Source organism: Pristiophorus japonicus, chromosome 9 (genome assembly GCF_044704955.1).
Source record: "Pristiophorus japonicus isolate sPriJap1 chromosome 9, sPriJap1.hap1, whole genome shotgun sequence".
Taxonomy (NCBI): domain Eukaryota; kingdom Metazoa; phylum Chordata; class Chondrichthyes; family Pristiophoridae; genus Pristiophorus; species Pristiophorus japonicus.
In genome coordinates, this window is record NC_091985.1 from 133,091,324 (window position 1) to 133,106,601 (window position 15,278).

The 15,278-nt window shown below is 43.5% G+C and overlaps 1 protein-coding gene across 3 annotated transcripts in view; it reads right to left on the reverse strand.

Moving 5' to 3' along the window:
• plcb1 (phospholipase C beta 1) overlaps positions 1 to 15,278 on the reverse strand; it is a 1,109,102-nt gene that overhangs the window by 109,921 nt on the left and 983,903 nt on the right. For all 3 annotated transcript variants that reach the window (XM_070889862.1, XM_070889863.1, XM_070889865.1), the window contains exons 28-30: positions 12,079 to 12,259; positions 725 to 801; positions 550 to 639 (exon numbers count right to left, since the gene is read on the reverse strand). In XM_070889862.1, the coding sequence (XP_070745963.1) occupies positions 550 to 639; positions 725 to 801; positions 12,079 to 12,259 (348 nt within the window). The remainder of the gene's footprint in view (positions 1 to 549; positions 640 to 724; positions 802 to 12,078; positions 12,260 to 15,278) is intronic.

Below are 15,278 nucleotides of genomic sequence, written 5' to 3' on the forward strand. Positions count from 1 at the left end.
GACTACTTCGTCACAGGAGGACCTTGCTACGATTTATATTAAAAACTTTGCTTTTAAGGCAAATGCAATCCTCAACGGGTTACATTCTCTGAACAGGAATTATGTATTCAAACCAGATGAACCAATTTGTGGAATGTTGCTCATGATTAATGCTTCAGTTCTAGACAATGGGCGACATTCAGACATCTCTGTGAGCCATCCAAATGAATTACGTTGGATGGTCCTACTCATTTGAAAATAGCAGGAGATAGCGACTGGTGGGGGCCCTCTGTCGACCTCCACAGACAGCTCACCGATTTGAAGAAATGAATATCGGGTCCTTTACCTCACTCGAAGGTGAGTCCCAGAGTGGGGAGGGGGAGTGGTGGGGCTGATCCGGATACTGTAGAGGTGTGGCAGCTTTCCTGCTCTTCTTGGCTCCACAGTAACATTTCTTTAAAAATTAAAAATAAATCTTTTTCGGCAGGCATTGCTTAAGCCACACCAACCACTGAAGAATCTACTTTGAAGATTACAACAATGCGTTCATCTAAAGGCTGAAAGACTCACTCTTCCATTTGGTTTTTGTCTTTTGATTTTGCCTCGGTGATCTTCTCCTGACGCTTTTTGTCCATTTTCTTCTTTAATTCTTTCTTTTCCCTGAAAAGAACAACAAATCTTTTTATATTCGGAAATCTCAGCTACAATTTTTTTTTAAATTAAAAATGTTGCTCGTGAGGCTTACTTTTCACAAAGCTCTTTCAGTTTCTTTAACTGGTTGGCTTGGCATTCCTCAGCTACCTCGGTGAGTTTTTGCACTAGCTGTGAAAAACAGAAAACACTTATTAATAATGGGTGAATCTCATGGCAGAGTCACTGAGGATTTATTTTTCTGTGATCAAGAAAATCACATCATTTTGCACTGCAAGCATAACTGTCGTCTACAACACTTTGCCTAACTTTATTTCTAAGTGAAATGCAACTACAGTGGGCCAGAATTTGCTGTCAAAATAAGGGCAAGGCTAATGACACTCACTGTTCTTTATGGGTAAAAGTTTCAACAACTTCAGGCAAGGAGTGGATGCGTGGTTAAATGCAAATATCCAAAAGCTGTTGTCCTAGTTGCACCGCTCCACCGTTAGCTTCGCGAAAATGGCATCTCGCCCTTAGCTTCCCCGTTTTTTTTAGGAATTGCCATATTTGTCTATTAACATAATGTTAAGTCTTACCATTACATGCGTAAGTACCCTTCTAACAACACGATAAGTGTTAATGACTGCCAATCAAGCTCTCTGGGACCGAAAATTAACTATTACAAGTGTGGAGTCCCATTCCCTAAGTTTTTTAATGTTTCGAGGCAATTTTAAAAATATCACATTTTTAATTAATTTTCTTTGTTTCTCTTTTTTCTCTCTCTCTTAATCCAATCTGTCTTTCCTTCGCTTTATTTATTTTCCTTTACCTGATTTGACAATGAATTCACTCCTCTAATTCACCCTCCTTTTCAGTCTGTTTATTTCCCAATCCTTAAATATCATTGGTCAATATTGGTGGCCCTGTTCACGGAGATTCCAGCGGCCCTGTTTCCCTCGCTGCGCCGTTATTAGCTCACACTTTCAGCAACTTTGTGGGCAAAAATGTTTGCAGCTGAAGGGTGCAGGGGCAAGTCTAACTAACGGCAGACGCTGCTAGGTGCCCTGAAACTGCAAAACCTGCCCCATTATATCAGTATTTCAAATCCAACCTTGTATCTCCAGGGATTTTGACATTGCAATGCATTGGCTCACAGTAGTTAATAGCTTCTGAAGAATCATTTGTGTTGAAATTCTTTTTCTGAGGGAAAAAAAGGGGGAGGTTCCTGTTTTTTTCCCACCATTAATGACCTGCTAATATAATTTGTATTAAACCATTTGTTTACCTCTGTAAATGACATGCTAATCCATCATTCTTTTTCTCCCCTTTTAAGTTCCACGTGGTTGCAAACTTTCTTGGCAGAAGTTTTACACTGAAATTTCGTTCCTTTCTAGTAGGAAAATAAAAGTTGTGTTTCTATTCCCAGCTCCCAACTCTGTCACACGTGGTTAGCAATGAGCACTGGAGAAAGATTTTTAAAATTCCTGCACTGTTTTGGTTTTGATTCGGGAAATTGGAGCCAACTATTTACATTACTAATTATTGGCACCCTAATCCTGGTGGCAGAATCATAATCCCACAGAAACTGGGTCGACAATTCGAGCATCAGGATAAGAAAGCCAGATTTGGTGTGGACATATGGGAGCTTGCTCAGTAGTACTGGTCTCCGCATATCTGAACTAAACCAGAGTCAGTGGGGCCAAGTTTAAGTAACTCTACTAGACAAGAGAAGGTACAATAGTGGCATGCAAATACTAGCGTTGTGCTTACCACCACATTCTCTCGAGATTCTGATAGATATGCATGAATTTGTACATCCTTTTCAGGGGAGAACATGTATTTTTTCCCCAGGACAGTTTTCACTAAAATCGAATGCTTCAAATGACAGGACAGTGCTAGCTGGACGTTCTGAATGTGATAGTTTGCTTAGTGATGGAGTAATGCTTAATTTATGTCAGTAGCCCTGGGGGATGTTTTGGCAGAAAGGAGATTGGTGATGTCGGGGCCAGTGCTGGGATGAGGAGACCGAGGTCAGCGCAAGGAAAGGTGGTGGGTGGACATCAGTATTGTATAGAAGTGAGAGGAGGGAACTCGAGGCTAGTCTTGGAGTGATAGAAAAGAGTTAGGGCCAGTAGATAGGTGAAAGAATGGATGTTGGAGACAGTAGGGAAGTGATAAAAGAGAGGCTAGAGCCAGGAGAGAATTATGGAATAAAAACAGGAAATGCTGGAAATCTCAGCAGGTCAGGCAGCATCTGTGGCGAGGAAGCAGAGTTAACCTTTCGGGTCGATGACCCTTCGTCAGAACTGTGGAAAGTGGTCAGGCCAGTAGAGGGGAGGAGGAAGAAAGTTAGAGTTTGAGAGAAAGCAACTCACAGCCAATAGTGGGTGATAGGAGAGAGGTTGAGGCACCATGTATTTTGTGAATTGAGGGCAACAATATTATTCAGTAGTAAAATAATTTCTGGGCGATCACTAAACTGATAGTTATGGAAACAAATGGAACTCTCACATGCATTTGCCTTTTTGAGATCATTTTAGAACCAGATCAGGACAAATGGTTAATTTAATACATGTGCTAGACAATAGCAGATATCTTGTTACCAGACGAACAAGTTAAGGTCAAAAGCAAAACATTGAAATCTGAAATAAAAGCAGAAAATGCTGGAAATACTCAGCGGGTCAGGCAGCATCTGTGAAGAGAGAAACAGAGTTAAGGTTTCAGGTCGATGACCTCCGTTAGAAGTTCTGATGAAAGGTCATCGACCTGAAACTTTAACTCTGTTTCTCTCTCCAGAGATACTGCCTGACCTACTGAACAAGTTAAGGTATTGGAGCAAGTTAAGGTAAGCCTGAACTCCAGGATATAGTCGATGTATTCACCGAGGCATAAGAAAGCATGGGCCTTACGCTTAACATCTGTAAGACAAAGGTCCTCTACCAGCCTGTCCTCGCCGCACAGCACTGCCCCCCAATCATCAAGATTCATGGTGTGGCCCTCAACAACATGGACCATTTCCCATACCTCGGGAGCCTCTTATCAACAAGAGCAGACACTGATGCGGAGATTCAACACCGCCTCCAGTGCGCCAGTGCAGCCTTTGGCCACCTGAGGAAAAGAGTGTTCGAAGACCAGTCCCTCAAATCTACCACCAAGCTCATGGTCTACAGGGCTGTAGTAATACCCACCCTCCTGTATAGATCAGAGGCATAGACGATGTACAGAAGACACCTCTTGTCGCTGGAGATATATCACCAATGATGTCGCCGCAAGATCCTGCAAATCCCCTGGGAGGTCCAGGCTAACATCCCCAGTATTGAAGCACTGACCACACTCGATCAGCTTCGCTGGACAGGCCACATAGTTCACATGCTAGACACGAGACCCCCCAAACAAATGCTCTATGCGGAGCTCCTTCATGGCAAACGAGCCAAAGGTGGGCAGCGGAAACGTTACAAGGACACCCTCAAAGTCTCCCTGATAAAGTGTGACATCACCACTGACACCTGGGAGTCCTTGGCCGAAGACCGCCCTAGGTGGAGAAAGTGCATCCGGGAGGGCGTTGAGCTCTTCGAATCTCAATGCCGAGAGCGTGAAGAGGTCAAGGGCAGGCAGCGGAAGGAGCGTGCGGCAAATCAGTCCCACACACCCCTTCCCTCGGCGAATATCTGTCCCTCCTGCGACAGAGTCTGTGGCTCTCATATTGGATTGTTCAGCCACCAAAGAACTCACTTCAGGAGTGGAAACAAATCTTCCTAGATTCCGAGGGACTACCTATGATGATGATGATTGAATGACAATGGTTAGTTCAAATGCTGTTCTTGGGTGTCTTACTGGGGGAATTAACACTCAGGTGCCAATTTGTGCTGTCTGCAGAGGGAGACACCAAGAGGAGATGACAAGAAGTATCAGGGGGAGACTTCTCACCCATTATGTGCCCTCAGGCTGACCTGATAAGAGTAGTGGAGGAATTGCACTGTAAGCAACAGTGGTTTATAACAAAAGCAACTTGTATTTAAACAGCATTTTTAACATAGTAAAACATTCCAAGGCGCATCACATAAAGAGATATTAGGACAGGTTGCTTAAAGAGGTAGGTTTTAAGAGGTGGAGAGGTTTATGGAGGAAATTTCAGAGCTTAATGCCTCGGCTGGAAAGGATCTATAAAAGTGCAGAGGAAGTGGAAATACCCTTGGAGACAATAATAAAAAAAAACTGGCGCCCAGACTCATGGAATCAAATCTCCTCTCAAGGGTGCCTTTAATACATTTAAATGACTAAGTTTCTAGTGTCCGAATGCAATTCCACGTGGGCATGAATCTGCAGCACAAACTGTCCATAATACAAAATGAACTGGAACTAAATTGCCAGTCTCATTTAAATTGACTTCTTAAAGGCTATGGAGGCTCTTCTCCCATAAGGATTATTCTTTTGCGGTTGAGGCTAATGAAAGTTTGTTACTGCTTTGGAGAAGAAAGCAGGCTACAAAAGTTGTGTGTCATAAGGACATCCAGTGCAGGAATAAGCAATGGATTGCTTGGTGTGGTAAAGAGAGAAAGATCATAGAGTCATATGGCTCCTCTCATGACCTCAGGAGGCCCAATAGCCCTTCACAGCAATCAACGACTTTTAAAGTGTAGTCACTGTGGCAATGTAGGCAAATGTGGCACCAATTTGCATACAGCAAGATCCCACAAACAGAAATGAGTTAGGGGACTAGAAAATATGGGGAAGGAATTGGGATCATTTGCCCCATTAGCCCCTGTGCCCAGAGATCGTGACGTCATGGCCGTGCGCAGTGCCCCCGATCCTAAATTGGGTATCACCCCCCTGAAGCTGCACCAGGCGATGACAGCGACAGCGACCAGCCGTTAGGGTGGCGAAAGTTAAAGGGGAGCTGTCCGGCTGCTCGACAAAACAATATCCTTTTAATCCCCTCACCGCTACGGTTTTGGACGCGGGGTCCGTGCCACAATCACTCAGCCCAGCACTCTGCTTGAGTGCCGGACCCGCTCCCTAGTGGTCCAGGTAGGTGTGGTCACAATCTGCAGAGTATGAAGCTTGTCCCTTCCCTTTAATTCAGGTAACAGCCCCTCCTACACGGCAGCGCTGTGCGGCCCAGTGCGTAGTGCTACCGAGCCATCACCCCGCCCCCGAGCCGTGCGCCCCGCCCCCGCCCCAGAAAGGAAGTGGGGCGCTTGATTTAGCGCTTCATTTTCTTTCAAAGAATAGAATCATAGAAATTTACAGCACGGAAGGAGGCCATTTCGGCCCATCGGGGGTGGTAACCCCAATTTCTCGCGAGAGGCGTTACTTCTGCACCTGGCGCAAAGTCTTGCGAGTGTTACCGACCCCAAACGGGGCGCATCTGAATTTCTAGGCCCACGTCTTTTCGTGATCTAAGAACACAAAATGCTGGAAATACTCAGTAGGTCAGGCAGCATATGTGAAGAGAGAAACAGAGTTAACTATTCAGATCGATGACCTTTAATGATGTTGGGTGAAGGATGATTATTGACTAGAACACCGAGAAAACTGTGCTCCTCTTCGAATATTGCCGTGGGATCTTTTATGTCCACCTGAGAGGGCAGACAGGGCCTCAGTTTAACCTCTCACCCGAAAGAAAGCATCACCGACCATGCAACACTCCTTCAGTACTACACTGAAGTGTCAGTCTAGATTATAAACTGAAGTCTCTGGAGTGGGGCTTAAACCACTGATTCAGAGGCAAGAGTGCTATCACTAAGCCAAGGCTGACACCTACTGAAATATAAAGACTAAAAAGGTTTCAGGTTCCTTCCTTGGTACGTACTGAGTTCGCTGATCTCAGCTGGGACAGAAGCACGAGAATTGTCCTTAGCAACACCCAGAGAGAGAGATGAAAAACATCAATCAGGAGTTCTGCTTCTGGGCACCATCCAGTGACCATTGCTAGATTGTGTCTACTTGTGGACATTGTGTGAAGGGTAGATTCAATTCAGGGATGATGCTTCCCAAAATTCAAACACCTCAGTGAAACCTGCTGTCTCGGCTCACACTTGAAGATCATGTGGCTAAGGCAGGTGTGAGTTAGGACACAGATCAGCCATGATCTCATTGAATGGTGGAACAGGCTCAAGGGATGTGAGCATCGCTGGCAAGGCCAGCATTTATTGTCCATCCCTAATTGCCCTTGAGAAGGTGATGGTGAGCCGCCTTATACAACTGAGTGGCTTGCTAGGCAGAGGGCTATTTCAGAGGGCAATTAAGAGTCAACCACATTGCTGTGGGTCTGGAGTCACATACAGGCCAGACTGGATTTCCTTCCCTAAAGGACATTAGTGAACCAAATGGGGTTTTACGACAATCTAATAGTTTCATGATCACTATAACTGGTGATACTAGCTTTTTATTCCAGATTTTTTTTTAATGAATTGAATTTAAATTCCCCAGCTGCCATAATGGGATTTGAATTCATGTCTCTGAATTAATAGTCCAACAACATAACCACTACGCTATTGTACCCTACTCCCGTTCCTTCGGTACGAGAGGGCCCCTTGCACCCAAGGAACTGAAGCTCAGTATAAGGCTGGAGAGGGGGGAAGTCAAACAGAAGCACGAGAATTGTCCTTAGCAACACCCAGAGAGAGAGATGAAAAACATCAATCAGGAGTTCTGTTTCTGGTCACCATCCAGTGACCATTGCTAGATTGTGCCTACTTGTGGACATTGTGTGAAGGGTAGATTCAATTCCGGGATGATGCTTCCCAAAATTCAAACACCTCAGTGAAACCTGCTGTCTCAGCTCACACTTGAAGATCATGTGGCTAAGGCAGGTGTGAGTTAGGACACAGATCAGCCATGATCTCATTGAATGGTGGAACAGGCTCAAGGGATGTGAAAAATAAGTTGAAGATGATTATATTCTGCGTTAATAAATCTGCAGTAAATACAAATAATAACTTTTACGAAGCCATAATGAGGCAAAATCAAATCCTCAGGAACATAGTACCTTCAGGAACACATAAGTGTCATTGCTGTGTAATATCGACTATTTACTAGGGCAATTAATTCTGGGTACATGTCGTATCAAAGATTCATCCGCTTAAGACAAACCTGCAAGGCCAAATGCACAGTCCAGGACAGTACCGAGGCTGAAAAGAAAATGGGGGAAAAGGTGAATTGAAGTCAGAATTAGATGACACCGATCTTAGGTTTTGAAGGTCTCTAGATTGTGGGAAGTACATAGTTCCACAGTTTTGAGATCCTGGAAAGGAATGAGTTAAAGTAGGAGGCTGCGATAAACTTTGATTTCAACCTGGCGAGGATGTGGTGAGCAATGTATGTGGAATGCATATCTGGAGCTGAGGGAGAAGAGGAGAGGAAAGTTAGAGGAACAGTGAGCAAGATTGTGTCAATAAAATAGACAGAGTGAGAGAAAAGAAAGATTACGAGGGGAAATAGTGTTTGGACTGGTTGAAAAGGATGATCTCAGAAGAAAGGCACTGAAACTGTTAAATAACTTCCAATTCTGACATTGAATGTGTTTTTTCTGGAATTCAGCAGCAACTGTGGAATCTTTATTTCATGTTAAATCTTGGTGTAAAGGATATTAATTCACAGTCAAACCCTTCCAGCACTCACTGTACACTCCCAGATATTTTTAATTATCTTCAAAAACATTTAAGAAAGACGCTTTTATATAACGCTTTATCGCATCTCTCGCAAATGACCCAAAGCGCTTCACGTGCAATTAATTACTTTGAAGTGGAGCAAATATTGCTACATAAGCATTTAAGCTGAAAATTCTGCATGAAAATGATAACAAAATTATAAAACTAGCATTCAAATAGGCATCTTTTTATTTTTAAACAGGCAGAATGGCGCCCATTACATTTATGCTGGGGGAGGAAAAGAAACATTTACACTCAACGCAGTTACTGCACTGGGAAAAAAAGTACTTACACCCAGGCTGCACATTTAGCCTTGTACCCACTTTTAACTTTTTACCCTCTTCTGCACTGAAGAAGTATAGATACTACAGAGCTAACATACCCCAGCTCTATTAATGAAGTTTGGCAGAAAATTGGGCAGGGTAGAGCTTCACGTGCCTCATATCCAATATAATATTAACTGCTGTGCAAGGATAAGACAAACCCAATATGCAAACACCAACAACAGCTCACCTTTAGATCACACGTGTGACTGAGCGAGAGGATTTGAGTACAGGAGCAGGGAGGTCTTACTGCAGTTGTACAGGGCCTTGGTGAGGCCACACCTTGACTATTGTGTTCAGTTTTGGTCTCCTAATCTGAGGAAGGACATTCTTGCTATTGAGGGAGTGCAGCGAAGGTTCACCAGACTGATTCCCGGGATGGCAGGATTGACATATGAAGAAAGACTGGATCGACTAGGCTTGTATTCACTGGAATTTAGAAGAATGAGAGGGGATCTCATGGAAACATATAAATTCTGATGGGATTGGACAGGTTAGATGCAGGAATAATGTTCCCGATGTTGGGGAAGTCCAGAACCAGGGGTCACAGTCTAAGGATAAGGGGTAAGCCATTTAGGACCGAGATGAGGAGAAACTTCTTCACTCAGAGAGTGGTGAACCTGTGGAATTCTCTACCACAGAAAGTTGTTGAGGCCAGTTTGGTAGATATACTCAAAAGGCAGTTAGATGTGGCCCTTACGGCTAAAGGGATCAAAGGGTATGGAAAGAAAGCAGGAATGGGGTACTAAAGTTGCATAATCAGCCATGATAATATTGAATGGTGGTGCAGGCTGGAAGGGCCAAATGGCCTACTCCTGCACCTATTTTCTATGTTTCTATGAGCAGTGTCAGCCGTGGCTCAGTTGGCAGCACTCTTGCCTCGGAGTCGGATGTTGTGGGCTCAAGTCCCACTCCAGAAACGTGAGTGCAAAAATCTAGGCTGATACACCTGTGTGGTACTGAGGGAGTGCTGCACTGTCGGGGGTGCCGCCTTTCGGGTGAGATGTTGGACCTAGGCCCTTTCAGTTGGACGTAAAAGATCTATTTCGAAGAAGAGCAGGGGAGTTATTGCCGGTGGCCTGGCCAATATTTATCCCTCAACAAACATCTGATCATGATCACATTGCTGTTTGTGGGAGCTTGCTGTGTGCAAATTGGCTGCCGTGTTTCCTGCATTACAACAATGACTGCACTTCAAAAGTACTTCATTGGCTGAAAAGAGCTTTGGGATGTCATTAGGTCATGAAAGGCACTGCATAAATGCAAATCTCTTTTTTTAGTAAAACGTCTCGAGGGCGTTTCCGATTTTGTCTGTCTTAGACAGAAGAGAGAAAGAGACTCACCTCCCTGAGAGAAGAATTGATGCTCATTTTGAAGATTTAATTTCATGTGCAGGGCTCAATGTTAAAACATGGGAATGAGGCACTGGTGGAAATCAACCTACTTTCCATCTTGTTTTGCCTTTGCTCTAACCAAGAAAAAGAATTGTGTCCAATTTGCAACACAGCACTCCTGTTATGTGTGTATTCCTACAAAGATAGGTTTTCAGTCCAAGTGGACCTCAATGAGCAATATGCCTTAGGGAATTATATTTTAGTGATGAAATTGCTGGCATTACAGTTCTACCGCTAACCAGCTGACAAGCCTTATCTATGGATAGGGAAATGTAACGATTATGTTACTAGACTAGTAATCCACAAGCCTGGATTAATAATTCAGAGAAGGCTAATTCAAATCCCACCATGACAGTTTGAGAATTTGAATTCAGTTTTAAAAACTCTGAAAATAAAGAGCTGGGATCAGTAAAAGTGAACATGAAGCGGTCAGATTATCTCAAAAATCCAACTGGTTCACTAATGTCATTTAGGGAAGGAAACCTGCCATCCTTACCTGGTCTGGGTCTATATGTGACTCCAGTCCCACAACAATGTGGTTCACTCTTAACTGCCCTCTGAAGTGGCCTGGTTTTCTAGCAAGCCACTTGGTTGTACAAGGGTAACTGAGAATGGGGAATAAATGTTGGCATTGCCAGCGATGCCCATATTCCTAAAATGAATAAAGAATATCGATCAGATCACACGGACGGCAGCGGTTCAAGAAGACAGCACCACCACCACCTTCTCAGAGCAACTGGAGAAGGGCAATAAATGTGTATGTGATGTGTGTGTGTGGGGGGCGGGGGTGGGTGTGAGGTGTGTGGGGGTGTGTGTGAGCTGTGTGGGGGTGTGTGTGGGTGTGGCTCCTTTGGAGCGGTGAGTGATCATGGAGCGATGTGATCGGAGCCCAGGAGAGGCGTGAGTTCAGGGCCCAGAAGACGCGAGGGCCCAGGGGCAGCATGGGCCAGCCCACACTGCAATATGTGTGCACACGAGTTCCGTGCAGCAGAGCTGGTCTCCAGTCGTCTTGGTTAATCCTTGCCACTGGACCTGGACCAAGACCTAGCTCTGTCAAGCCCGTGTGGTGGCTGGTGTGCAACGGCCACCACACGTTAAAAAAATCCTCACACAGGCATCTTCCAACCTTCAAGATGTAGTTCTGGATCTAGAATATTAGATCCTTCATTGAAACACCTGTGAACTCATCCCTTTTTGGCATGGAAGCAAGACATGATGATGATGATGTGTATAAATATGTATATACAAAGTAAATAGTCTACCTAATCTGTCATTATTTGATTTGCAGGTAGCACAAAAAACAATATAAATGACAGTCTGGTGTCCATCACTATCGGGACTTCATTGCCATTCTACTGGCATCCATCTTTTCCTTGAATTGCCAGGGGAGATCATTAAGTTATCCTCGTCCTTTATTCTGCTACAGGTCTTTTTTTTCTCTCACTGCTGTAATAGGAGCCTTGTTTTTTTTTTTTTTTTCTTGACTTCTCAAAAAAGATGCACTTTTGCATAGCAAAATCAGGCAAGGCACTGCCTCGGAGTAACTGCTTGTGATCTTTGTGCCATATTGGCTCACTTTCCGGAGATTAAAACACGTTACACATTGAAGTGAACTCATGTAATTATAATGCATTTACCTGAAATTCACATGAGAGCATTGATCTAATCTTGCATCAGATCAAATGATGTCAGTCAGGAGGGGAACATTTCATTTTATTCACTGCACTGCATTTTTACCAATGTTAGCGCTTATAACACAAGGTGAAAAGTGTGAACTTTAAATCTTCAAAAAGAATTGCAATTCTACAAAATCAACTAAAAAATTTAATTATTCCGAGATATAGAACCTCTCGAGTCGATAAACCTCTCCACCTCTCTTTCCTCCTTTAGGATGCTTCTTAAAATCTACCTCTTTGACCAAGCTTTTGGTCATCTGCCCTAATTTCTTTTTACGTGGCTCGGTGTCAAATTTTTGTCTGATGATACACCTGTGAAGTGCCTTGGAACGTTTCACTATGTTACAGGTGCTAATTAAATACAAGTTGTTGTTGTTGTTGAATTGAGGAAACAGAAGTATTGAGCGACACTTGTCCCCACCTGTTTAACATGCTCCCGTTTCTGATATTTTTCGCTGTAATACTGCTCCTGTCTCAGGTTCAACAGTTGTTGCTGCTGTTGTTCTTTCAGCTCTGCTAATTTCTGTGTCATTTCTGCATCAAGGGCAGAAAGCTCTTGCTCGACACTTGAACAGGTATGATCTGGGCTTGCTGATTCAGACCTGTCATGACAAAAAATAAAATCAAAATGTACTTGTATTATCACACAGACACAGAAAAACAAAATCAACTGGAAATACTTTTCTTCTCATCAGTACTGAGTCATCTGGCACTCGCACAACAGGTCAATCATCATCTGAAAGACAAAGGGAGGTTATGGTATAGGTTGTGAACCTTCATCACAATCAGTTCTAATGAAGAGTTCCAGCTGAGATGCTGTGATTGGCATTTTCTGGCTTTTGTTTCAGGTTTGCCAGCATTGTCATTGTTTGCTTTCGTCTAAATCATGAATGTGGTCTTTTTTATTAAAAAAAATACTGTTTCTATTTCATCTCTAAGTGCTGCGATCCTGCTAACTTTAGTCTGTTTTAAAATTCTCATCTTTGTTTTCAAATCCCTTCATGGCCTCATCCCCTTCCTATCTCTGTCGCCTCCTCCAGCCCCACAACGTCCCCCAGTGATCTCTGCACTTTTCCAATTCTGGCCTCTTGCGCATCCCTCGATTTTAATTGCTCCATCATTGGCGGCCGTGCCTTCAGCTGCCTAGGTCCTAATATCTGAACTTCTCTCCCTAAACCTCCCCGCTTCTCTCTCCTCCTGTAAGACCCTCCTTGAAACTTACCTCTTTGACCAAGTTTTCAGTCACCTGTCCTATATCTTCTTATGTGGCTTGGTGTCTAATTTTGTTTGATAACGCTCCTACGAAGCACTTTGTGCCGTTTTACTATGTTAAAGGCTCTATATAAGTGCTGTTGTTGTTAAATGATTTATTCCTATTTTATGTCACTTTGAGAAAGATTTTACATTGTCAGGGAGTAAATGATTTAATGGTAGAAGGTATGAAACAAATGTGGAAATCATTAAATATACACACACACAGATAAAGCACAGAAAATCACTGTCAATGCTGCAAACCTGAATTAAAATTAGAAAATGCTGGAAATACACAGTAGGTCTGTCACCATCTGGAAAGAGAAAGAGAAAGATTAACATGGCCTTTGTCTTAAATGCAAAAACATTTTACTGTATCAAAATCATTCAAGAATCAGTGGGGGTAATTTTAACTTGCTGGACGAAGATTTACGACTCACACACCGTGTCCAAGTACCTTTTCGCCCGGTGCTAATAATTAAAATTACCCCCCGTCATTTTTTTTTTGCAGATAGCATTTATTGCAGAAAACTTTGGACTTAAGTCGAGGATTGTAACACTTTTAATATCTCAGCAAGAGACCTTCTTGCGGTCAACTGTGTCTCAGGTGCAAGCAGCTTTAGGATTTCGCTAGAGGTCAGTGCACAGCTGAGCCTTTCCATTATAAAACACAACTACTGCATTGCCATTTGTGTCTGTTTGAGTACCTGTGGGTCGCACTGATGTGGAAAAGCTGTGCACTTTGTAATCAGTCACCTATAAAACTTAAAAAGCCTAAGATTGGAAATCAGGGGTGGGAGGAACATTTGGCCACAAGGTGGCGCTTTATCTTAAATCACTGAAAAGCCACAGAAATACTTCAATATTCACCCTTTCCAGTCCTGACACATCAAGCCAAGTTTATATAATTTCAACATGCTAATAAACTGCTTATACAAATGTGCTGCAAATGCTGATAGCATACACAAGTTAAATTATCTGCACATATCCCAGACAGATTGATGTGTGAAAATTTAAGATGGGATTAGGCTCACGCTAAACTTTCAACTTCGAATTGATTTCGGTAAGAAAACTGGCCACTTAAAAGTAAATTTCTTCACCCGAGCCCTTTGCAACTGAGGCGCACAGGCACCCTTGTGCCCAGCGTGACAAGGGTGCAAATGGAGGAAATATATTGTATGGCATATTTCCCTCATTTGAATAGTGTTATGAATATGCCCTAACATTATGTGCTCCTACCCAAATTCACCAGGATTAAGAATCGCCGCACAACGGGGAAGGCATTCAGAGTTACCAAGTTACACCTAAATTCTTCCTGAGCCTGCTCAGATAATGGGACTGATGTTACCCCAGGAGCAATTCTGGAACAAAATGATCTAATTTCTTCGAACATCATGATCATGTAAAATTCCTGCAGCGCTGCTTAGGCAGTCGCCCACAATAGGGGTAAGCTTGACTTCAACAGAAATAAAAATCGGGAGAGATGCAGAAGGGACGGTCGATTCGCTATCAACATTATTGCATGCAGTCAATATTTTCCCCATTATCTCTTATGTAAAGAACAGCAAAATATTGTGGATGCTGGGAATCTGGAATAAAAACATAAAGTGATGGAAATACTCAGCAGGCCAGGCAACATCTGTGGAGCGAGAATCAGAGTTAACGCCTCAGGTCATTTACATTTCGTCAGACGAAAGCTCATCGACCTGAAACGTTGGCCGGAATTTTCCCGGTGTTGAGCGCAGGTCGGCAGTAAAATGTCCGGAAACAGTGAGCATGTCGGGAACCTGCTGTCATCCTGCTGCCTCGCACATTTAACTCGGGCGGGTTCTGAAGGCGTGACACGGACCTGATCGGCATAGGCAGGCGACCTCATTGAAATCATTAAATATTTGTTGAGAGACCCTTAAGAGTGCTTTTAATGCCAGCTTTTGACTTTAACTGCAGGAGCACGGGATTCACGGAGGAAGGTGCCTCGCCTGTGAAGGGGAGGTGGAGGCTCAGTGATCATTGGCGAGTTCATTAATTGAGAGCTGGGAAAAATACATAAATACTCCCACATTACACCTCATTAGTTGCCTCATGAAAAGGCTCTTGCTGACTCCATTTTGTCCACAGATTTCGGTGTCAGCAGTTTGCAGGTCATTTTTGAAACCTCGGAAGCCACTCTCACCACATTGCTACTCACTATCACAACATTGAGGGATTGGTCTCCTCATCTCCACTTTATCTGCAATCTGTTACATCAGCATGGGTGCCGCTTATACTGTCTCACCTTGGTCTTCAGAATCTGACCAAGATGAGCCCCAACACTAGCAGCAGCAACCACAATACCAGCCTTCTCCTCAATGACCTGATGCTCCACAGGAG